The following is a 23,562-nucleotide window of genomic DNA, read 5'->3' as shown; positions in this document are numbered from 1 at the left end:
CACTTTTTTTTTTTTTGCCACATCAAGATTTACATGCTAAAATCACCATTGTGTGTATGCTTTTAATCGTTAAGGACTGGGGAGTTTTTCAGGATATATATTATTTTTTTTACAATAAGCACATACGAAAACCTAGAGGAAAACCTGGTTCAGTCTGTTTTCCACCAGACACGGGTAGATTAATGAATCTTTCAGCAGGACAACAACCTAAAAAACAGGGCCAAATCTACAGTGCATTCGGAAAGTATTCAGACCCCTTGACTTTTTCCACATTTTATAGCGTTAAAGCCTTATTCTAAAATTTATGAAATAATTTTTTCTCTCATCAACCTACACACAATACCCTATAATGACAAAGCGAAAACAGGTTTTTAGTAATGTTAGCAAATGTTGAATTTTTTAAAATCAGAAATACCTTATTTACATAAGTATTCAGGCCCTTTGCATGAGCCTCATTATTGAGCTCAGCTGCATCCTGTTTCCATTGATCATCCTTGAGATGTTTATACAATTTGATTGAAGTCCACCTGTGGTAAATTCAATTGATTGATTTGGAAAGGCACACACCTGTCTCTATAAGGTCCCACAGTTGGGTCCCACGTGCTTCTACACCTGCATTGCTTGCTGTTTGGGGTTTTAGGCTGGGTTTCTGTACAGCACTTTGAGATATCAGCTGATGTAAGAAGGGCTATATAAATACATTTGATAGTGCATGTCAGAGCAAAGCCTTGAGATTGAAGGAATTGTCCGTAGAGCGCGGAGACAGGATTGTATCGAGGCACAGATCTGGGGAAGGGTATCAAAACATTTCTGCACCATTGAAGGTCCCCAAGAATAGTGGAAGAAATTTGGAACCACTAAGACTCTTCCTAGAACTGGATGCCCAACCAAAGTGAGCAATCGGGGGAAAAGGGCCTTGGTCAGGGAGGTGACCAAGAACTCACTGTGGAGATGGTATAATCTTCCAGAAGGACAACAATCTCTGCAGCACTCCACCAATCAGGACTTTATGGTAGAGTGGCCAGACGGAAGCCACCCCTCAGTAAAAGGCATATGACAGCCCACTTGGAGTTAGCCAAAAGGCACCTAAAGGACTCTCAGACCATGAAAAACAAGGTTTCTTTGGCCTGAATGCCAAGTGTCACATCTGGAGAAAACCTGGCACCACTACAGTGAAGCTTCGGGGTGGCAGCATCATGCTGTGGGGAGTTTTTTTAGCGGCAGGGAATGGGAGACTAGTCAGGATCAAGGGAAAGTACGGAGCAAAGTATAGAGAGATCCTTGATGAAAACCGGCTCCAGAGTGCTCAGGACCTCAGTCTGGGGTGAAAGTTCACCTTCCAACAGGACAACAACTCTAAGCACACAGCCAAGACAACGCAGGAGTGGCTTCGGGACAAGTCTCTGAATGTCCTTGAGTGGCTCAGCCAGAGCCCGGATTTGAACCCGATCAAATATCCGAGAAGAGACCTGAAAATAGCGGTGCAGCCACGCTCCCCATCCAACCTGACAGAGCTTGAGGATCTGCAGAGAAGAATGTGAGAAACTCCCCAAATACAGGTGTGCCAAGCTTGTAGCGTCATACACAAGAAGACTCGAGGCTGTAATCGCTGCCAAAAGGTGCTTCAACAAAGTACTGAGTAATACTTAAGTAAATGGGATATATATATTTATTTTTTATACATTTGCCAACATTTCTAAAAACAGTTATTGCTTTGTCATTATGGGGTATTGTGTGTATATCGATGAGAAAAAAAACGATTTAATCAATTTTAGAATAAGGCTGTAATGTAACAAAATGTGGAAAAGGTCAAGGGGTTTGAATACTTTCTGAATGCACTGTATTTGGTTAACTATTTAGCAGTGTTATTGCTTGGGGATAGAAGCTGTTCAGGGCAACTGTTTGTTCCAGACTTGGTGCATCGATACAGCTTGCCATACGGAAGCAGAAAGCAATGACAATTTCAGCATGTAAATCTGGGTGGGGCAAACTCAAAAGAAAATTGATGCATGCCAGCAAAGCCACTACACAACACTAAACAATACATTCATTGCACTATAGCGGTGACAAATGCTGCCCACACTGTTAGGACCTACATAAAGCTGTCCCAACAGCAGAGCTTTCTTTTCAGCACCACAGAGTGAATCCTTGTCTGGCAGCAAAACAGTTTATTCAGCCTCATTTACTGTCTTAAAAAAAAACATGGCTGACTTGCTTAAACAAATGTGGTTTCTACTAACAATTCAGATGTACAAACTATGGCATAAGGGGACGACGAGCGGATAAGAAACAATCCGTATTTTCGATTGACAATGAGCGAGCTAGGACGGACGTAGTCAATATAACTATTAGTTCAGCACTTTTGAAATATACAGCGACACAATTCAGAACATGGGCCGTTCTTACAGTATTCTCCCTGTACACCAAGTCAGAACCGTAGGATAAATAAAGGGGGCATATAAGCAATGAAAGCACTTACAATATTTTATGATTACATTTCTCTAAAACAGGCTATAGGCTACATGTGCACCACCAACCAAGTCAGAACAGTAGGCTAAGTTATGAGGGGGAAAGGGACCAAATTATTAGGGTGAGGCACATGGGTTACTAACAGCTTACTACACAACATACACTTAGTATTACTTTCTTAGCTACAGAATACATATCTCCCTGGCATATTACATCATTTATGCAGCAGCAAGACATTTTTGGACTCACCTCACTGGAACAGGAACGTGGCGCAGCGGTCATTCTGGGCAAATTTTGTCAAACTGTCATCAGTTTGGCATTCTCTGGACTTATGGTGCTTTCAAGACAACTGGGAACTTGATGGCAGGGATCTAGTGAGCTCCCTGCCCCAGTGATGTACTTGGCCATACGCACTACCCTCTAGTCCCTTGCAGTCAGATGCCAAGTAGTTGCCATACCAAGCGGTGATGCTCTCAGTGGTGCAGCTGCAGAATTTGAGGATCTGAGGGCCCATGGCAAATCTTTTCAGCCTCCAGAGATGGAAGGGACGTTGTCGTGCCCTCTTCATGACCGTGTTGATGTGTCTGGACCATGATAGATCCTTAGTGATGTGGACACGGATTTCAGTTTCACTGCTTTAAAATCACCGGCCACAAAAAGCACCGCCTCTGGGTGTGCATTTTCTTGTTTGCTTATGGCCCTATACAGCTCGTTGAGTGCGGTCTTAGTGACAGCATCGGTTTGGTGGTGGTAAATGGACAGCTACAAAAAAAATAGATAAACTCTCATGGTAAATAATATGGTCTGCAGCTTATCATGAGGTTTGGTAACTCAAGCAAGCAAAAGAGACTTACTTAACATTAGAGATCATGCACCAGTTGGTTAACAAAGAGACAGACCCCCCATCTTACCTAAGGATGCTGACCGGTCTTGACAATGCATGGAAAAGCCAGAAGTATATTATCCATGTTCTTGTTCAGCCAAAACTCCATGAAACATAGAATATTAAAGTTCTTCAGGTCCCGTCGATAGAATAGTCTCAAACGGAGCTCATCCAGTTTGTTCTCTAGTGACTGGCGGTTTATTTGCACACCAACGTAGTCTAGTCAGGATGCCAGCTGGTCTGCCACAAATGCAGCAACCACCGTTGGATATTTTAACAAAATAAACAGGTACTTAAGTTAAAGGCTTTTTATTTTCAATTGGTAGGTTGATTGCGGTCTACAACAATAAAATACAACAAATCAGAAAAAAATTGGAAAAATAATCAATACAATTATTTGAATGTACAAAAGCCTAATCGCCCACTCAGTCCCCAAGACGTATCCCCTCCCCAATCACCCTGATCTGGTTTTAAAAACAACAGCAGCATACTTAAGTTGCTGTCTTCGGTGGAAATAATATCTGTGAAGATAGTACGGCATGAGGTTAAAACTGTTTTCTTCTATAGATTACAGCTGAGAGTCCATAGTATCAGATCTGACATGCCTTTAGCGTAATTGCAATATCGACCCAGTTGGAACGATAAAACTCACACATCACTGAATTCCATTCAATAGTTAACATGGAATTCTGAGACACAGTGCAATTCAAGGAATTCAATCCGTGACAGCATTTGATAATATCCCTATAAAGAAGCAGAGTAGATGAATGACCGTTGAATGTGCACAAAGCTGCAAAACATATTCATACAAATACACTGTTGGCTACAATTACATTTAATAGGAACAGCGTGTCCCATTTACTCACATCAAATAGAAATTGAGGGAGTAGAAATTAAAATCAGGAGTATTGGGGTGAAGTATAAAGATAGAGCTTCAATTGAAATGAAGGGCCAACAGTACTATTGAGTCAATTCATCCAATGCAACAATGTTAATCTACAAAAACAAATATGCATTTGGCAACATCAAATACTATCAAGGGAATGAGGCAGGACTGAGATGGGATATTTCAAGAAAGAAAATGTTCAATAAAACAAATAGAGAAATGCAAGTCCCGTTGGGAGAAGCTGGGGGGGGGTAGTTGACAGTGGGGACAATAGCCCAGTCCCAAAACCACTAACCCTTTGCAGATGACAACAAACCAGATAGGTTTAAGAAATATAGATAGATCCCCTAAACATATTACAAGATTCAGTCCAGAAGCATCTATCACTTAGGTTTTTGCAGATCAAAAGGGATGAGACAGATGTAAAGTAAACAAATGAGTGACAGCTCAACCTTTCAATGAGGCTTAGGGGAGCTTACATCATGTTGCTTATACACATCTCATTCCTTCAGATCTGTAAACACTGAAGGGGTAAGAGCTATGGTTAGTTCTGGACCAGACCAAGGTGAAGCCATTGTATTGTCATTTCTTAGTTACACCTATCCACTTCCTTAAGACTGCAAACGGGAAATGGGAGAGGGAAAGAGGCAACGGGCTATTTTTGGGGTGAACAAAATGGCTCTTGTGATTAGAGGAAGTAAGGTGTTGTTGTTCTGGGAGGGATGACCCGCTCCGAGTCGGGCACGGCGCGGAACAGCTTGGGCTCCCGGGTGTTCACGTCTTTGAAGACCATGATGGAGGCAATGTTTCCACAGCGGTAACAGTAGTTGGGCGCAGACCACACTGTCACCAGCTTCTCGTCAAACATGAACTTGTAGCCCTCGTGGACCAGCTGGTGTGCACGGCAAATCAGCTTCAGATTATTGATGTGAACAAACTGAAATGGGTCAAACAGAACCACAGATGAGCTCAGTATTCAACATAGGTCTCTTTCAAATTGAAAAAAAAAAAAACACAAATGCACAAAAATTGGGCAGCAGGGATCTTGATCCAGGAGGGGATTGTTTGTCTCTGCTGTAACCAAGAAGCTTGATCTTACAAGCTAGCCACTTAGCTAGCAAGTTAGAGAACCAAATGCATAACTGGAGCCCTGAACTGGAGATAATTTATTTGGCACATCTTAGATAGTTAACTTATATTTATAAGCAGTGGCATAGCATGCAAACCCCGAGCATTTTTACTGTATTGAAAATCATACCTTTGGTATTTCAAAATATCCCGGTATACTGTATATACCACCCAAGCCTACCGTCTAGGTCTATGCATATCATCATTATAAGCTGTAGTAGTTAGCCCTCTACTCAAGACAACAATTTGATGCGTTTACCTCATTAGTGACCTTGGCGCCAAACAGCCAGCCAGCACCTCGCGGACTGATGGCCCAGGTGTCCACATCCTCTGGGTCCGACCACACCAGGTCACAGAAGGCCCCCTTGTGGGGAATCTCTTGGTTGCGCTCGATTGTGCGGATCTGGTCCAGGGTCTTGATGTCAGGTGAAAGACCCCCATGCACACAAAGGACCTGCTCGTCTATCAACTGTGGTAAGAAACTCTGTAAGTGATTGATTCATATGTGTGGGAAAATGTAAGATAGATAAAGCACATGCATTCAAAGAAGTGTGAACGGTCATGGTGATTGGACTTACAGCCGCTACTGTTAGCATGTCAAACACTTTAGTGCAGTATCGCCACGCATTTGCATTCCCATATTTAGTTTGGCACTCATCTGCAAAAAATAACAAGTTAAAATTCTAGAACACTTTACAAAATCTGGCAGCACTTATTATTATTTTTTACACTGAACGAAACTATAAACGCAACATGCAACAATTTCAAAACTTTAACTAAGTTACAGTTCCCATGTATGGGTTCCCTAGTGGCACAGAGGTCTAAGGCACTGCATATCAGAGCTAGAGGCGTCACTGCAGACCCTGGTTCGATTCCAGGCTGTGTCACAACTGGCCGTGATTGGGAGTCCCATAGGGCGGCACACAATTTAACCAGCATTGTCCGGGTTAGGGTTTGGCTGGGGTAGGCCGTCATTGTAAATAAGAATTTGTTCTTAACTGACTTGCCTAGTTAAATAAAGGTTAAATAAGGAAATAATAAAATTGAAATAAATGAATTAGACCCTAATCTATGGATTTCACATGACTGGGAATACTGATATGCATCTATTGGTCACAGATACCTTTAAAAAAAAGTTGGGGCTGGGATCAGAAAACCAGTCAGTATCTGGTTTGACCACCATTTGCCTCATACAGTGCAAAACATCTCCTTCGCATCGAGTTGATCAGGCTGTTGATTGTGGCCTGTGGAATGTTGTCCCACTCTTTTTCAATGGCTATGTGAAGTTGCTGGATATTGGCGGGAACTGAGACACGCTGTGGTACATGTTGATCCAGATCATCCCAAACATGCTCAATGGGTGACATGTCGGGTGAGTACGCAGGCCATGGAAGAAATCCAAGAATTGCAGGGTTCGTACAGACAGTGGCAAATCAAATTCAAGTACCTTTTCAAGCACTAATATTTTCAAGGACCATCATTTTGTAATACTTAATGTTATAGAATTGTTTCTAGCCACCACCAGATGGCAGTATATCACAAAAACCGCATTAAAAAAAAAAAAAAAACTGCCGTAGTATTCATCACTACCTTATAAGTTCTACTCAATAATACGCTGTTTCACTACTTATTTACTCAATACGTGAGTGGTAAGTCAGTACTGATTATTTTGTTATCTGAGTAGTGACGAATCTACATTTGCCCGGCATTTTAGCCATCGATGTGAGGTTTGGCGGCGCCCAATCAAATCAAATTTTAATAGTCACATGCGCCAAATACAACAGGTGTAGACCTTAGTGAAATGCTTACTTAAAAGCTCTTAACCAATAATGCAGTTTAAAAAAACACAGATAAGAATAATACAAATTAAAAAAGGAACAAGTACTTAAAGAGCAGCAGCAAAATAACAATAGCGAGACTATATACAGGGTGGTGCCGGTACAGAGTCAATGTGCGGGGGCACCGGTTAGTTGAGGTAATATGTACATATAGGAAGAGTTAATAAAGTGACTATGCCTAGATGATAACAGAGATTAGCAGCGGTGTAAAAGAGGGGGAGAGGTGGGGCAATGCAAATAGTCTGGGTAGCCATTTGATTAGGTGTTCAGGAGTCTTATGGCTTAAGGATAGAACCTGTTTAGAAGCCTCTTGGACCTAGACTTGGCGCTTCGGTACCGCTTACCGTGCAGTTGCAAAGAGAATAGTCTATGACTAGGGTGGCTGGAGTCTGACAATTTTTAGATCCTTCCTCGGACACTGCCTGGTATAGAGGTCCTGGATGGCAGGAAGCTTGGCCCCAGTTATGTACTGGGCCTTTTGCGCTACCCTCTGTAGTGCCTTGCAGTCGGAGGCCGGGCAGTTGCCATACCAGGCAGTGATGCAACCAGTCAGGATGCGCTTGATGGTGCAGCTGTAGAACCTTTTGAGGATCTCAGGACCCATGCCAAGTCATTTCAGTCTCCTGAGGGGGAATAGGTTTTGTTGTGCCCTCTTTCACAACTGTCTTGGTGTGCTTGGACCATGTTAGTTTGTTGGTGATGTGGACACCGAGGAACTTGAAGCTCTCAACCTGCTCCACTGCAGCCCCGTTGATGAGATGCTTGGTCCTCGTTTTTCCTGTAGTCCACAATCATCTCCTTTGTCTTGATCATGTTGAGGGAGAGGTTGTTGTCCTGGCACCACACGGCCAGGTCTCTGACCTCCTCCCTATAGGATGTCTCGTCGATGTCAGTGGTCAGGCCTACCACTGTTGTGTCATAGGCAAACTTAATGATGGTGTTGGAGTCGTGCCTGGCCGTGCAGTCATGAGTGAACAGGGAGTACAGGAAGGGACTGAGCACACACCCCTGAGGGGCCCCCGTGTTGAGGATCAGTGTGGCGGATGTGTTGTTACCTACCTTTACCACCTGGGAGCAGCCCGTCAGGAAGTCCAGGATCCAGTTGCAGAGGGAGATGTTTAGTCCCAGGGTCCTTATTGATGAGCTTTGAGGGCACTATGGTGTTGAACGCTGAGCTGTAGTCAATGAATAGCATTCTCACATAGGTGTTCCTTTTGTCCAGGTGGGAAAGGGCAGTGTGGAGTGCATTAGAGATTGCATCATCTGTGGATCTGTTAGGGCGTAATGCAAATTGGAGTGGGTCTAGGGTTTCTGGGATGATGGTGTTGATGTGAGGCATGATCAGCCTTTCAAAGCACTTCATGGCTACAGACGTGAGTGCTACGGGTCGGTAGTCATTTAGGCAGGTTACCTTAGTGTTATTGGGCACAGGCACTACATGCTTAAAACATGTTGGTATTATGGACTCGGACAGGGAGAGATTAAAAATGTCAGTGAAGACACTTGCCAGTTGGTCAGCGCATGCTTGCAGTACACGTCCTGGCAATCCATCTGGACCTGCGGCCTTGTAAATGTTGACCTGTCTAAAGGTCTTACTCACACCGGCTGCGGAGAGCGTGATTACACAGTCTTCTGGAACAGCTGGTGCTCTCATGCATGTTTCAGTGTTATTTGCCTCGAAGCGAGCATAGCTCGTCTGGTAGGCTCGTGTCACTGGGCAGCTCTCGGCTGTGCTTCCCTTTGTAGTCTGTAATGGTTTGCAAGCCCTGCCACATTCGACGAGCGTCAGAGCTGGTGTAGTACGATTCGATCTTAGTCCTGTATTGACGCTTTGCCTGTTTGATGGTTTGTCAGAGGGCATAGCGGCATTTCTTATAAGCATCCCGCTAGAGTCCCGCTCCTTGAAAGCTCAGTGTGGATGTTGCCTGTAATCCATGGCTTCTGGTTGGGGTATGTACGTACGGTCACTGTGGGGACGACGTCATAGATGCACTTATTGTTTAAGCCAATGACTGATGCGGTGTACTCCTCAATGCCATCAGAGGAATCCCAGAACATATTCCAGTCTGTGCTAGCATAACAGTCCTGTAGCTTAGCATCTGCTTCACCTGACCACGTTTTTTATTGATCTAGACTGATGCTTCCCGCTTTAATTTTTGCTTGTGAGCAGGAATCAGGAGGATAGAATTATGGTCAGATTTGCCAAATGGAGGGCATGGGAGAGCTTTGAATGTGTGTCTGTGTGTGGAGTAAAGGTGGTCCAGAGTTTTTGTCCCCTCTGGTTGCACATTTAACATGCTGATAGAAATTTGGTAAAACGGATTTAAGTTTCCCTGCATTAAAGTCCCCGGCTACTAGGAGTGCCGCCTCTGGGTGCGCATTTTCTTGTTTGCTTATGGTGGAATACAGCTCATTCAATGCTGTCTTAGTGCCAGCCTCTGACTGTGGTGGTATGTAAACAACTATGAAAAATAGATGAAAACGCTCTAGGTAGATCATGTGGTCTACAGCTTATCATGAGATACTCTACCTCAGGCGAGCAATAGCTCGAGACTTGCTTAAATATCGTGCATCAGCTGTTATTTACAAAAATACATAGCCTTCCGCCCCTTGTCTTACCAGACGCCGCTGTTCTATCCTGCCGTTACAGCGTATAACCAGCCAGCTGTATGGTTGATGGTGTCGTCATTCAGCCACGTCTCTGTGAAGCTTAAGATATTGCTGTTTTGAATGTCCCGTTGGTAGCTTAATCTTGCACGTAGGTCATCCGTTTTATTCTCCAAAGATTGCACATTTGCTAGCAGAATGGAAGGAAGTGGGGGTTTATTCGATTGCCTACGAATTCTCAGAAGGCAGCCCGCCCCTTTTTCTCCACCTCCTCTTCATGCAAATCACGGGGATCTGGGCCTGTCCCCGAGAAAGGAGTATATCATTTGCGTCTGGCGTGTCAGACTCGAGACGATACCGGCAACATTATGTACAAAATAAGTATATCAATTTTTTTTTTTTAAACAAAGCCAGTTGCCCGAATTAGAATTAGCAAAACCAATACATTTTTCTAATATTTTTCATAAATGTATTTGATCATTATCTGTTCTCATCATTTTAATACCAATTTTAATACCAACTCAAGTACCAACTTGAGAAAATATCTGAGTACTTGAATTTCAGAATGCCAAATTCACATACTCTAAGCACCTCAAGCTCCTTTTGCGAACCCTGGAATTGTGTACAGATCCTTGCAACATGGGACCGTGCATTATCATGATAAAACATGTGATGGCGGCGGATGAATGGCACGACAATGGCCTCAGGATCTCGTAACCGTATGTCTGGGCATTCAAATTGGCATTGATAAAATGCAATTGTGTTTGTTGTCCGTTGCTTATGCCTGCCGCTGCCATAACCACAACGCCACCATGGGGCACTCTGTTCACAATGTTGACATCCGCAAACAGCTCGTCCACACGACACCATACACACCGTCTGCCTGGTACAATTGAAACCGGGATTCATCCGTGAAGAGCACACTTCTCCAGCGTGCCAGTGGCCATCGAAGGTGAGCATTTGCCCACTGAAGTCGATTACAACACCAAACCACAGTCAGGTCAAGACCCTGGTCTCAGAAGAGCACGCGGATTAGCTTCCCTGAGATGGTTTCTGACAGTTTGTGTAGAAATTCTTCCATTGTGCAAACCCACAGTTTTATCAGCTATCTGGGTGGCTGGTCTCAGACGACCCCGCAAGTGAAGAAGCCAGATGTGGAGGTCCTGGGCTTGCGTGGTTACACGTGCTCTGCGGTCGTGAGGCCGGTTGAAAGTACTGCCAAATTCTCTAAAATTACATTGGAGGCGCTTTATATTAAAGAAAGTAACATTCAATTCTCTGGCAAAAGCTCTGGTGGACATTCCTGCAGTCAACATACCAATTGCACACTCCCTCAAAACTTGAGACATCTGTGGCATTGTGTTGTGAGACAAAACTGCAAATTTTAAAGTGGCCTTTCATTGTCCCCAACCCAAGCTGCACCCGTGTAATGATCATTGTGTAATGATCATGCTGTTTAATCAGCTTCCTGAGATGCAACACCTGTCTGGTAGATTGTCTTGGCAAAGGAGAAATGCTCACTTTGATAGACATTTTTAGACATTTTTGGACATATGAAGAATTTCTGGAATCGTTTATTTTAGCTCATGAAACCAACACTTGACATGTTGCGTGTATATTTTTGTTCAGTATACTTTAATCTCAAGGTTAAATGGTAATTACACCATAATAACCTAGAAATTCAGCTACTTGTTTGCTTCTTGGTACCAGGTTAGTTACCAATTGTCCCAATAACTATGGCACGAGAACCTACAAGTATACATATGGTCTTATGTGTTGTTAGAGTTGATGTGCCCCCAGCAATTAGGCATGTTGCTCACCGTAAAAGCCGTACACCTGTGTTATCTGCCTGCTTTCGTGATTTCCTCGTAGAAGCGTGATGCGGTCCGGCCACTTGGCTTTTAAGGCTAGCAGGTACGTGAATGTCTCCAAGCTGTAGTATCCCCTGTCCACAAAGTCTCCCTGGACAAAACAGACAGGCATTGACCAGGGTTCAGATCAATCGCAAGTCAGATCCAGCTTATGTTCTAAATTCCATTTTTGTTACAGCAGAGCATAACAATATAATACAACTTCACACTTACCATAAAAATGTAGTTTGTGTCTGGAACTTGTCCGCCAGTTCTGAAGAGTTCACATAGGTCATAAAACTGCAGACAGTGTTCAGAAAGAGAATTTCACATTTACTATAAAAATGGGGATATTCAGAATGCGCATACTAGATAGATTTGTTTGATCATTTAAAACAATACAACCACACATTGGGATAATGCATTTAAAATCATGGACGATGATTTTTAATGTAGAAACAAAACAAAAAAAGTAAGAGAACCAATTAATTTGGGGATGGTATCAAAAAGAACATTGGATAATACCTGGCCATGAATGTCTCCACAAACAGTGACTGGAGTGGATACTGGTTGAACATTTGATTCCTCGAGTAGCAAATCACATACGTAGTCACATAATCTCTGAGAGGGATGAGACATGACAAAATTATTAGGCTGCATAATAAGGTTTGCACACTGGACCTGCTGCTATTTCTAAACGACCATCTTTGAATTGGCCAATTTTCGAATATTTGGCCATATCAGCAGAAACCCTCTCTAAATGGGAGGCATCTTCACAGGTATCCAGGTTTCTCAACTCCACGATCACATCAATGGACCAGATGTACATATCGTGGAGTTGATCAACCCAGCTTCTTCACATGTTATTTGTTAAACCTAGATTTGTAATGGTAGTTAGCTACAACTTCCCGGGCCCTGATTGATACGTCTAACATTAGCTAACCAATGTTGAAATAACGTTGTGGTTTCAGGTCACAACGTTACGTTTTCGAAAGACACCAATAGCTCTGTACTATACTAAGCTGGCTAGCTGACTATAAATGTATGTGCTGAAAGCTAGTATCCTTCCTATATAGTCATCTGCTACAGAGTTAACGCGTTAGCCTGTTAGTTCACAAACCATGGCTAGCCCACGAACGTTAGCTACCGTTAACGTTAGTCATATGCATACCTAGTTCACAGGTCTAACTAGTTAGCAAGATATCTAATAGCAAGAATATACATATATTCTATCGTGATTATCCCAAGGTTTGACGTGTTCGGCTAACAGGCAAGCTACTGTACTGGCTAACGTTAACTGCCTTCATTTAGCTGAAGAAGGAAATCATGCTAGCTTAGCCAGCCATATTGATGTCGCAATGTGATTGATATAGCCAGAGCGAATGTACTAACATATGGGTATTGGTTAAGTACACGAATAAAAAATAATATTCATGCTCACCTTTAAGTCGTTTTCTGGTAAATATTTGCACTGTCTTGCAATCTCAACATACTTATCCAAGTCTAACGGCGCCATTTTAAAAACAAGAACTTCAGACAAATAGGAAGTATATGCGCATCTCGAGCAATGGGCCAGGGTTCCGGTCTAAAGCACGGTTTCGACTGCTCCTACAGTTTTGCTTCGGCACTGCAGTTTAATTGACGCCCGGCCCAGAAATACAATTTCCAAAGACGGTCACATAGAGATGTCAGATTAGAAAATTCGTAATAAGACACTTTAGTCATCACCTGTGTGCACAAATCATCCATTGAATTATTCAAATAATTGTCGCTGAGGCCGACTTGTTTCCATCACTCACAACCGAAGATATTAACATTTTATTTTTATCCAATGTCTGCAATGTTTTTGGATGACATTACAACCTAGACGCTGCTCACGATGCTCCCTGTGCACTGAGTGCTAGTGCGCATGTGATGTTTGTCTGTTTAAACAGAGAGGAAAAGAGAGCGAACTCTGCGAAAAATCGGTCTCCCACCAGCAAGTGGCGCTTTTGTTGTTTCGTCCACCAAGTAAGGAGTCAACGAGAGTGTTGAATTTGGTCAACACATTTTTTTAAATATCTTATATGCTACTTGAGGTTTATTTGATCGAATATACGTTTTGCAATGCTTAACTTGTTACGAGTGTACTGATATAAGTAGGACATTTTAAGAAAAATCACTTTATATCGGAGTTCTCTCGAGATGGCTATGCATATTCATGAACTGGGGCTAGTAGCATATCATCTCTCTCCATTGAATACAGGCGTTTGACGTCAACAACCCTTATCGCATATTCAAAATAAGATTACAATAATGAGATGTATCCACCAATCCAAATAAAAGAAAGGCAGGAGCTAGACAGCCGGCCTAGGGGCCAAGGGTCAGTCTGTCATATCTGGTGTAATTCTCCTATCTTATCTGGTGTCCTGTGCGATCTTAAATTAAGTATGCTCCCTCTCTACCCCGTTGCACCCTCTACAACAGTGATCACCAACCCACTATTCAATCTCCAAGGATTTCCTAGTCGATAACCAAACATTTCTGTTAAAAAAAAAAAAACGCCTTGCGTTCTTATTTTTCGCGCTATTGGCAGTAGGTGCACTTGATTCAGCAGCCCTAGTGCCGGGAAGGCAAAGTGTTCCCAATTTTAACCATTTCATGTGTCTGAAGGTAGAACTCTGCCTACCTGGCAGGCCCAGAGAGCAAATCAAGTGCACTTATAGGCCTACGGCTACAACCAGCACTGCAGCTGCAAAGAGCTCCGAAAAGCTTGCGTTGATATTATTAGCGGCTTGTGTCTTTTTTAATATCGATGAATTGGTGCATGAAGCAGAAATAATGCAGTGCTACTCAGTGGTGTGTATTCATGGATGCCAAAGGAAGCCAGGCTTTCCCCAAAGATTCACCAAGAAAATACATTTTCTTTCGTTTCTCTGTTTTCATGATTTTCCTTCCAATTCGCAAGAGGCAGAATGTATCTCACAAGAGAAAGCATCCTTGAATTGTTGCATCTCATTGTGTTGTTGTCCTCCGGTGTCTAGCTAGCTAGCTAAAATTGTCCCTTTCCTAAATTAGCCATGGATGGAGATAGGGATTTGGACTTGTGGTTTTACTTAATTCTCTGTACTGGCCGGTGATTCTAATCCAACCATAAATTCATACATTGTGCCCTTGGATTTAGAGGATGGAAGTTCAACATGTAGCTAGATGTAGAAGGCTACATATTCATGGATGCCAAGGGAAGCCAGACTTTCCCCAAAAAATGAAAAAGAAAAAACATGTAAAATATTTTCTTTCGTCTCTCTGTGTTTTCATAATTTTCCTTCAATTCGCAAGAGGCCGAATGTATTTTACCAGAGAAAGCATCAGAGCGAGCGAAACAGCGCCCCTCTGTCTCTGTACGTGTAGCCCATCTATCTGATGCACTCTGGTCATAAAGAGTATGACATTGTTGCCACCCATAGCAGAGGGAGGGAGAGTGGAAGCCTCACCACTGTTCCCTCCCCTCACCCATGCTCCCTCCCCTCAGACTGACCATCAGATGCAGGCCATACTGCCCTTTCCCACTTGGACAAAAGGAACACCTATGTGAGAATGCTGTTCATTGACTACAGCTCAGCATTCAATACCATAGTGCCCACAAAGCTCATCAATAAGCTAAGGACCCTGGGACTAAACAACCCTGGGACTCCCTCTGCAACTGGATCCTGGACTTCCTGACGGGCTGCCCCCAGGTTGTAAGGGTAGGCAACAACACATTTGCCACGCTGATCATCAACACTGGGGCCCCTCAGGGGTGCATGCTTAGTCCCCTCCTGTACTCCCTGTTCACCCACGACTGCGTGGCCAAGCACGACTCCAACACCATCATTAAGTTTGCTGACGACACAACAGTGGTAGGCCTGATCACCGACAATGATGAGACAGCCTATAGGGAGAAGGTCAGAGACCTGGCCGTGTGGTGCCAGGACAACAACCTCTCTCTCAATGTGTGCATGACAAAGGAGCTGATTGTGGACTACAGGCAAAGGAGGGCCGAACAAGCCCCCATTAACATCGATGGGACTGAAGTGAAGCGGGTCGAGAGTTTCAAGTTCCTTGGTGTCCACATCACCAACAAACTATCATCGTCCAAACACACCAAGACAGTTGTGAAGAGGGCACGACAACACCTTTCCTCCTCAGGAGACTGAAAAGATTGGCTATGACTTGGGTGACTGGAGTCATAGCCCTTTGTTTTTACACTGCTGCTACTCGCTGTTTATTATCTATGCATAGTCACTTTACAAATGACCTCGACTAACCTGTACCCCCGTACATTGCCTCGGTACCAGTACCCCCTGTGTATAGCCTTGTTATTTTTATGTACATTTATTGTGCTACTTTTTGATTGATTAGATTTGTTTTAAACTTTATTTAATGGCTCAAGATATTTCAGCTTTACATTTTTTATTAATTTGTAAACATTTCAAAAACCATAATTCCACTTTGACATTATGGGGTATTGTGTGAATGCCAGTGACCACATAAAAATATATATATACAGTATATATATATTTATATATTGATTCAGGATGTAACACAACAAAATGTGGAAAAAGTCAGGGGGTGCGAATACTTTCTGAAGGCACTGTAAATGTACGTCTTTGTACTTCAGGACATCAGCAAGCAATCATCCATATCATTACCACTGGGTTGTTCAGTTATGGTATGACCTTTCAGTCTGAAGGTATTCTTATGCTGCGTTCAGAACCAAGTGGGAAGTTGGAAATCACTAGTTGTGCAGTCCTAAATACCAGTTGGATGCATTCACGTGCTTTGAACTCGTTGAGAAAAGGCTGATTGGCTAATGGCACACAAGCTGCATCAACCATAACATATAAGTACAGCTATCATGCTTGTAAACAAATTATAGTATTAAAAAAACATTTTAATAGTTTATTTTTTATTTTTTAAATGTTGTTGCATTTAACTGCCCGAAAATGCTGTTATCGAGGTCATTTCCTTAGTAGAGGACATCAGAGGTTAGTATGTGGGAGAAGTCAATGCTCAGCAATGATAGACAAGTTTCCCATTAGTAATTACCATTTGGAGGGGCGTTCAAGTGGACATTTCTCAGTCGTATGTTGTAAATACCACCTTCCCAGTAGATGAGCATGTATGAAGAATTTTTCCTTCCATCAGAGATTAGAATCTTAAAAAAACACAAACCCTGTGAATTTAGGAGCTGTCAACACATCACTGCTGGCTTGTTTATATGGCTTTGATGTGAGACAGAGAAACTATGTATGTAGGCTTAATGGGGATATAAACTCAGCAAAAAAAGAAACGTCCTCTCACTGTCAACTGCGTTTATTTTTAGCAAACTTAACATGTGTAAATATTTGTATGAACATAACAAGATTCAACAACTGAGAACTAAACTGAACAAGTTCCACAGACATGTGACTAACAGAAATGGAATAATGTTTCCCTGAACAAAGGGGGGATCAAAATCAAAAGTAACAGTCAGTATCTGGTGTGGCCACCAGCTGCATTAAGTACTGCAGTGCATCTCCTCCTCATGACTGCACCAGATTTGCCCATTCTTCCTGTGAGATGTTACCCCACTCTTCCACCAAGGCACCTGCGAGTTCCTGGACATTTCTGGGGGGAATGGCCATAGCCCTCACCCTCCGATCCAACAGGTCCCAGACGTGCTCAATGGGATTGAGATCCGGGCTCTTCGCTGGCCATGGCAAAACACTGACATTCCTGTCTTGCAGGAAATCACGCACAGAACGAGCAGTATGGCTGGTGGCATTGTCATGCTGGAGGGTCATGTCAGGATGAGCCTGCAGGAAGGGTACCACATGAGGGAGGAGGATGTCTTCCTTGTAATGCACAGCTTTGAGATTGCCTGCAATGACAACAAGCTCAGTCCGATGATGCTATGACACACTGCCCCAGACCATGACAGACCCTCCACCTCCAAATTGATCCCGCTCCAGAGTACAGGCCTCGGTGTAACGCTCATTCCTTCGACGATAAACGTGAATCCGACCATCACCCCTGGTGAGACAAAACCGCGACTCGTCAGTGAAGAGCACTTTTTGCAAGTCCTGTCTGGTCCAGCGACGGTGAGTTTGTGCCCATCGGCGACGTAGTTGCCGGTGATGTCTGGTGAGGACCTGCCTTACAACAGGCTTACAAGCCCTCAGTCCAGCCTCTCTCAGCCTATTGTGGACAGTCTGAGCACTGATGGAGGGATTGTGCGTTCCTGGTGTAACTCGGGCAGTTGTTGTTGCCATCCTGTACCTGTCCCTCAGGTGTGATGTTCGATGTACCGATCCTGTGCAGGTGTTGTTACACATGGTCTGCTACTGCGAGGACGATCAGCTGTCCGTCCTGTCTCCCTGTAGCGCTGTCTTAGGCGTCTCACAGTACAGACATTGCAATTTATTTCCCTGGCCACATCTGCAGTCCTCATGCCTCCTTGTAGCATGCCTAAGGCACGTTCACACAGATGAGCCTGGGCATCTTACTTTTGGTGTTTTTCAGAGTCAGTAGAAAGGCCTCTTTAGTGTCCTAAGTTTTAATAACTGTGACCTAAATTGCCTACCGTCTGTAAGCTGTTAGTGTCTTAACGACCGTTCCACAGTTGCATGTTCATTAATTGTTTATGGTTCATTGAACAAGCATGGGAAACAGTGTTTAAACCCTTTACAATGAAGATCTGTGAAGTTATTTGGATTTTTACGAATTATCTTTGAAAGACAGGGTCCTGAAAAAGGGACGTTTATTTTTTTGCTGAGTTTACATGGACATGGCTACTGGCAAGAGGAGGGGGCAAACACAATGAGGGTAAAGGATGTCCACCATCCAATTTCCTAATTTCTGTCTCTTAATTTCTCTGACTAATTTGTCTTCACAACAACTACATGTCTGCATTGAAGACAAAACAGAGTTATGCTGTTTTAAGGGTTCTAGCACTGTGCATCTCAATAGCAGGACTACAGTTTAAAAAATATATATTTTATTTGGGTTGAAAAATCTAACCATGCATTTTATATTTAATATCAGGTAATGTTTTCATTAACAAATTAATATGTTGCAGAAAAATAAAGTGCCTGACCACACATCAGTTCTTTTTTATACAATATATATATATATATTAATACATGAATAGGACATTTAGCCAGGACACCCTTCCAAGTGTCATGGATCTGACCATAGAACCTCATCATAGCATCTTTGCAGGTTATGCTGCTTTTTGACTGTAACACTAGTGCTTGACTTGGGCAGGATCTCACCGGAGCCGAGTACTTGCACCTCAAATGTTCTTCTGCTTGAGCTCCTGCTCCTCTTATTGAATATTAGCTCAAAAGTATTGTGGAGCTCCTACACCTAATTATAAACAGTATCTGCACCCAAAATGAGTATAGGCACCTATTTCAATCCAAGTCAAGCACTGTGTATACACCCTTATGTTATACTAGGGAAATTGTGTTTCCGTAGCTATGGCTGACAGTGAGGACTTGTGAAGAGCAGAATCAACAACATCTGCATAATCAAAACAGTTGCTTTGTGAGGTGTTCAAATCAAATTTTATTGGTCACATACACTTAATTAGCAGATGTTATTGCAGGTGTAGCGAAATGCTTGTGCTTCTAGCTCCGACAGTGCAGTAATATCTAACAAATTACACAACATATACCCAATACACACAAATCTAAGTAGGAATAAAATAAGACTATATACATATGGACGAGCGATGTCAGAGTGGAACGGACTAAGATACAGTAGAATAGTATAGAAAACAGTATATACATATGAGATGAGTAATGCAAGATAAGTAAACATTATTAAGTGAATGAGATACCGTAGAATAGTATAGAATACAGTATATACATATGAGTAATGCCAGATATGTAAACATTAATGTGACTAGTGTCCCATTCCTTAAAATGGCCAGTGATTTCTAGTCTATGCCTATAGGCAGCAGCCTCTAATGTGCTAGTGATGGCCGTTTAACAGTCTGATGGCCTTAAGTTAGAAGCTGTTTTTCATTCTCTCGGTCCCAGTTTTGATGCACCTGTACTGACCTCGCCTTCTGGATGATAGCGGGGTGAACAGGCAGTGGCTCGGGTGGTTGATGTCTTTGATGATCTTTTTGGCCTTCCTGTGACATTGGGTGCTGTAGGCGTCCTGGAGGGCAGGTAGTTTGCCCCCGGTGATGCATTGGGCAGACCGCACCACCCTCTGGAGAGCCTTGCAGTTGCGGGCGGTGTAGTTGCCTTACCAGGCGGTGATACAGCCCGACAGGATGCTTTCAATTGTGCATCTGTAAAAGTTTGACAGTTTTAGGTGACAAGCCAAATTTCTTTAGCCTCCTGAGGTTGAAGAGGCTCTGTAGCGCCTTCTTCACCACACTGTCTGTGTGGGTGGTCCATTTCAGTTTGTCAATGATGTGTACGCCAAGGAACTTGAAGCTTTCCACCTTCTCCACTGCGGTCCCGTCGATTAAAAAAAATAATAATAATAATATTTCACTAGGTAGGCCAATTGAGAACAAGTTCTCATTTACAACTGTGACCTGGCCAAGATAAAGCAAAGCAGTGCGACAAAAACAACAACTCAAGAGTTACACATGGGATAAACAAACGTACAGTCAATAACACAATAGACAATCTGTATACAGTGTGTGCAAATTAAGTAAGGAGGTAAGGCAATAAATAGGCCATAGTGGCGAATTAATTACAATTTAGCAATTAACACTGGAGTGATAGATGTGCAGATGAGGATGTGCAAGTAGAAATACTGGCGTGCAAATAGGGGGGTGCACCCTCTGCTGTTTCCTGAAGTCCACGATCATCTCCTTTGTTTTGTTGACATTGAGTGAGAGGTTGTTTTCCAGGCACCACCCTCCCAGAGCCCTCACCTTCTCCCTGTAGGCTGTCTCGTCATCGTTAGTAAGCAAGCCTACTACTGTGTCGTCTGCAAACTTGATGTTTGCGTTGGAGGCGTGCAAGGCCACGCAGTCATGGGTGAACAGGGAGTACAGGAGGGGGCTGAGCACGCACCCTTGTGGGGCCCCAGTGTTGAGGATCAGTGGAGTGATGGTGATGTTTCCTACCTTCACCACCTGGGGGCGGCCCGTCAAAGTCCAGGACCCAGTTGCACAGGGCGGGGTTCAGACCCAGGGCCTCGAGCTTAATGATGATGTTGGAGGGCACTATGGTGTTGAATGCTGAGCTATACAGTGGCTTGCGAAAGTATTCACCCCCTTGGCATTTTTACTATTTTGTTGCCTTACAACCCGGAATTAAAATTGACTTTTTCGGGGTTTGTATAATTTGATTTACACAACATGCCTACCACTTTGAAGATTCAAAATATGTTTTATTGTGAAACAAACAACAAATAAGACAAAAACAGAAAACTTGAGCATGCATAATTATTCACCCCCAAAAGTCAATACTTTGTAGAGCCATCTTTTGCAGCAATTACAACTGCAAGTCTCTTTGGGTATGTCTCTATAAGCCTGGCACATCTAGCCACTGGGAATTTTTCCCATTCTTTAAGGCAAAACTGCTCCAGCTCCTTCAAGTTGGATGGGTTCCACTGGTGTACAGCAATATTTAAATCATACCACAGATTCTCAATTGGATTCAGGTCTGGGCTTTGACTAGGCCATTCCAAGACAATAAATGTTTCCCCTTAAACCACTCAAGTGTTGCTTTAGCAGTATGCTTAGGGTCATTGTCCTGCTGGAAGTCTCAAATCTCTGGAAGACTGAAACAGGTTTCCCTCAAGAATTTCCCTGTATTTAGCGGCATCCATCATTCCTTCAATTCTGACCAGTTTCCCAGTCCCTGCCGATGGAAAACATCCCCACAGCATGATGCTGCCACCACCATGCTTCACTGTGGGGATGGTGTTCTCAGAGTGATGAGAGGTGTTGGGTTTGCACCAGACATAACGTTTTCCATGATGGCCAAAAAGCTCAATTTTAGTCTCATCTGACCAGAGTACCTTCTTCCATATGTTTGGGGAGTCTCCCACATGCCTTTTGGCAAACACCAAACGTGTTTGCTTATTTTTTTCTTTAAGCAATGGCTTTTTTCTGGCCTTTCTTCCGTAAAGCCCAGTTCTGTGGAATGTACGGTTTAAAGTGGTCCTATGGACAGATACTCCAATCTCCGCTGTGGAGCTTTGCAGCTCCTTCAGGGTTATCTTTGGTCTCTTTGTTGCCTCTCTGATTAATGCCCTCCTTGCCTGGTCTGTGAGTTATGGTGGGCGGCCCTCTCTTGGCAGGTTTGTTGTGGTGCCATATTCTTTCAATTTTTTTTATAATGGATTTAATGGTGCTCCATGGGATGTTCAAAGTTTTGGATATTTTTTTATAACCCAACCCTGATCTGTACTTCTCCACTACTTTGTCCCTGACCTGTTTGGAGAGCTCTTTGGTCTTCATGGTGCCGCTTGCTTGGTAGTGGCCCTTGCTTAGTGGTGTTGTAGACTCTGGGGCCTTTCAGAACAGGTGTATATATACTGAGATCCTGTGACACTTAGATTGCACACAGGTGGACTTTATTTAACTAATTATGTGAATTCTGAAGGTAATTGGTTGCACCAGATCTTATTTAGGGGCTTCATAGCAACGGGGGTGAATACATATGCACACACCACTTTTCCATTTAAATTATTATTATTATTTTTTAACATGTTTTTTTTTCTTCGTTTCACTTCACCAATTTAGACTATTTTGTGTATGTCCATTACATGAATTCTAAACTAAATCCATTTAAATTACAGGTTGTAATGCAACAAAATAGGAAAAAAGCCAAGGGGGATGAATACTTTTGCAAGGCACTGTAGTCAATAAACCGCATTCTTACATATGTATTCCTCTTGTCCAGATGGGATAGGGCAGTGTGCAGAGTGATGGTGATTGCATCGTCTGTGGATCTATTGGGGCGGTAAGCAAATTGAAGTGGGTCTAGGGTGGCAGGTAAGGTAGAAGTGAAATAATCCTTGATTAGTCTCTCAAAGCTCTTCATGATGACAGAGGTGAGTGCTACGGGGCAATAGTCATTAAGTTCAGTTACCTTTGCCTTCTTGGGTACCTCCTTCTTGGGTACAGGAACAATGGTGGCCATCTTGAAGCATTTGGGGACAGCAGACTGGGATGGGGAGAGATTGAATATGCCCATAAACACACCAGCCAGCTGCTCTGCGCATGCTCTGAGTACTCGGATAGGGGTGCCGTCTGGGCCGGCAGCCTTGCGAGGGTTAACACGTTTAAATGTTTTAGTCACGTCAGCCACAGAGAAGGAGAGCCCACAGTCCTTGGTAGCGGGCCGTGTCGGTGGCACTGTGTTATCCTCAAAGTGTGCGAAGAATGCGTTTAGCCTGTCCGGAAACAAGACGTCGGTCTCGGCAACGTTTTCCTTTTGTAGTCCGTGATTGTCTGTAGTCCCTGCCACATACGTCTTGTGTCTGAGCCGTTGAATTGCGACTCCACTTTATCTCTATACTGACGTTTAGCTTGTTTGATTGCCTTGCGGAGTGAATAACTACACTGTTTATATTCTGCCATATTACTAGTCACCTTGCCATGGTTAAATGCGGTGGTTCGCGCTTTCAGTTTTGCGCAAATGCTACCATCTATCCACGGTTTCTGGTTAGGGTAGGTTTTAATAGTCACATTGGGAACTACATCTCATATACACTTCCTTAAAACCTCAGTCACCGTATCCGTGTATGCATCTAGATTATTTTCGCAAGCTCCCCGGAACATATCCCAGTCCACGTGATCAAAACAATCGTGAAGCATGGATTCCGATTGGTCAGACCAGCGTTGAATAGTATGAAGCACGGGCACTTCCTGTTTGAGTTTCTGCCTATAGGACGGAAGGAGCCAGATGGAGTCGTAAT

At 43.3% G+C, this 23,562-nt stretch overlaps 1 protein-coding gene across 1 annotated transcript; it reads right to left on the bottom strand.

The window, feature by feature from the left end:
- Positions 1 to 4,171: 4,171 nt before the first annotated feature.
- LOC112080616 (serine/threonine-protein phosphatase 6 catalytic subunit) lies at positions 4,172 to 13,562 on the bottom strand. The gene is made up of 7 exons (XM_024146450.2): positions 13,103 to 13,562; positions 12,187 to 12,282; positions 11,896 to 11,961; positions 11,632 to 11,773; positions 5,945 to 6,024; positions 5,626 to 5,835; positions 4,172 to 5,175 (listed from the first exon to the last, which is right to left on the bottom strand). Exons 1-7 carry the CDS (start codon positions 13,175 to 13,177, stop codon positions 4,927 to 4,929), a joined length of 918 nt encoding a protein of 305 aa, XP_024002218.1. The 5' UTR covers positions 13,178 to 13,562; the 3' UTR covers positions 4,172 to 4,926.
- Positions 13,563 to 23,562: the final 10,000 nt, after the last annotated feature.

Source organism: Salvelinus sp. IW2-2015, unplaced genomic scaffold (assembly GCF_002910315.2).
Source record: "Salvelinus sp. IW2-2015 unplaced genomic scaffold, ASM291031v2 Un_scaffold16393, whole genome shotgun sequence".
In the NCBI taxonomy this organism is placed as follows: Eukaryota; Metazoa; Chordata; class Actinopteri; order Salmoniformes; family Salmonidae; genus Salvelinus; species Salvelinus sp. IW2-2015.
The sequence above is the reverse complement of the archived record's forward strand: the minus strand, read 5'-3'. Positions and strand labels throughout refer to the sequence as shown.

What these genes read in the sequence shown, in the direction of transcription:
- LOC112080616 (XM_024146450.2), bottom strand. Translation starts at nt 13,177, where the DNA reads ATGGCGCCGTTAGACTTGGATAAGTATGTTGAGATTGCAAGACAGTGC. An exon ending in GTGGAGACATTCATGGCCAG is followed by an intron (nt 11,962 to 12,186) that starts GTATTATCCAAT and finishes CACTGTCTGCAG; the next exon opens with TTTTATGACCTATGTGAACT. An exon ending in ACATGCTAACAGTAGCGGCT is followed by an intron (nt 5,836 to 5,944) that starts GTAAGTCCAATC and finishes TTCTTACCACAG; the next exon opens with TTGATAGACGAGCAGGTCCT.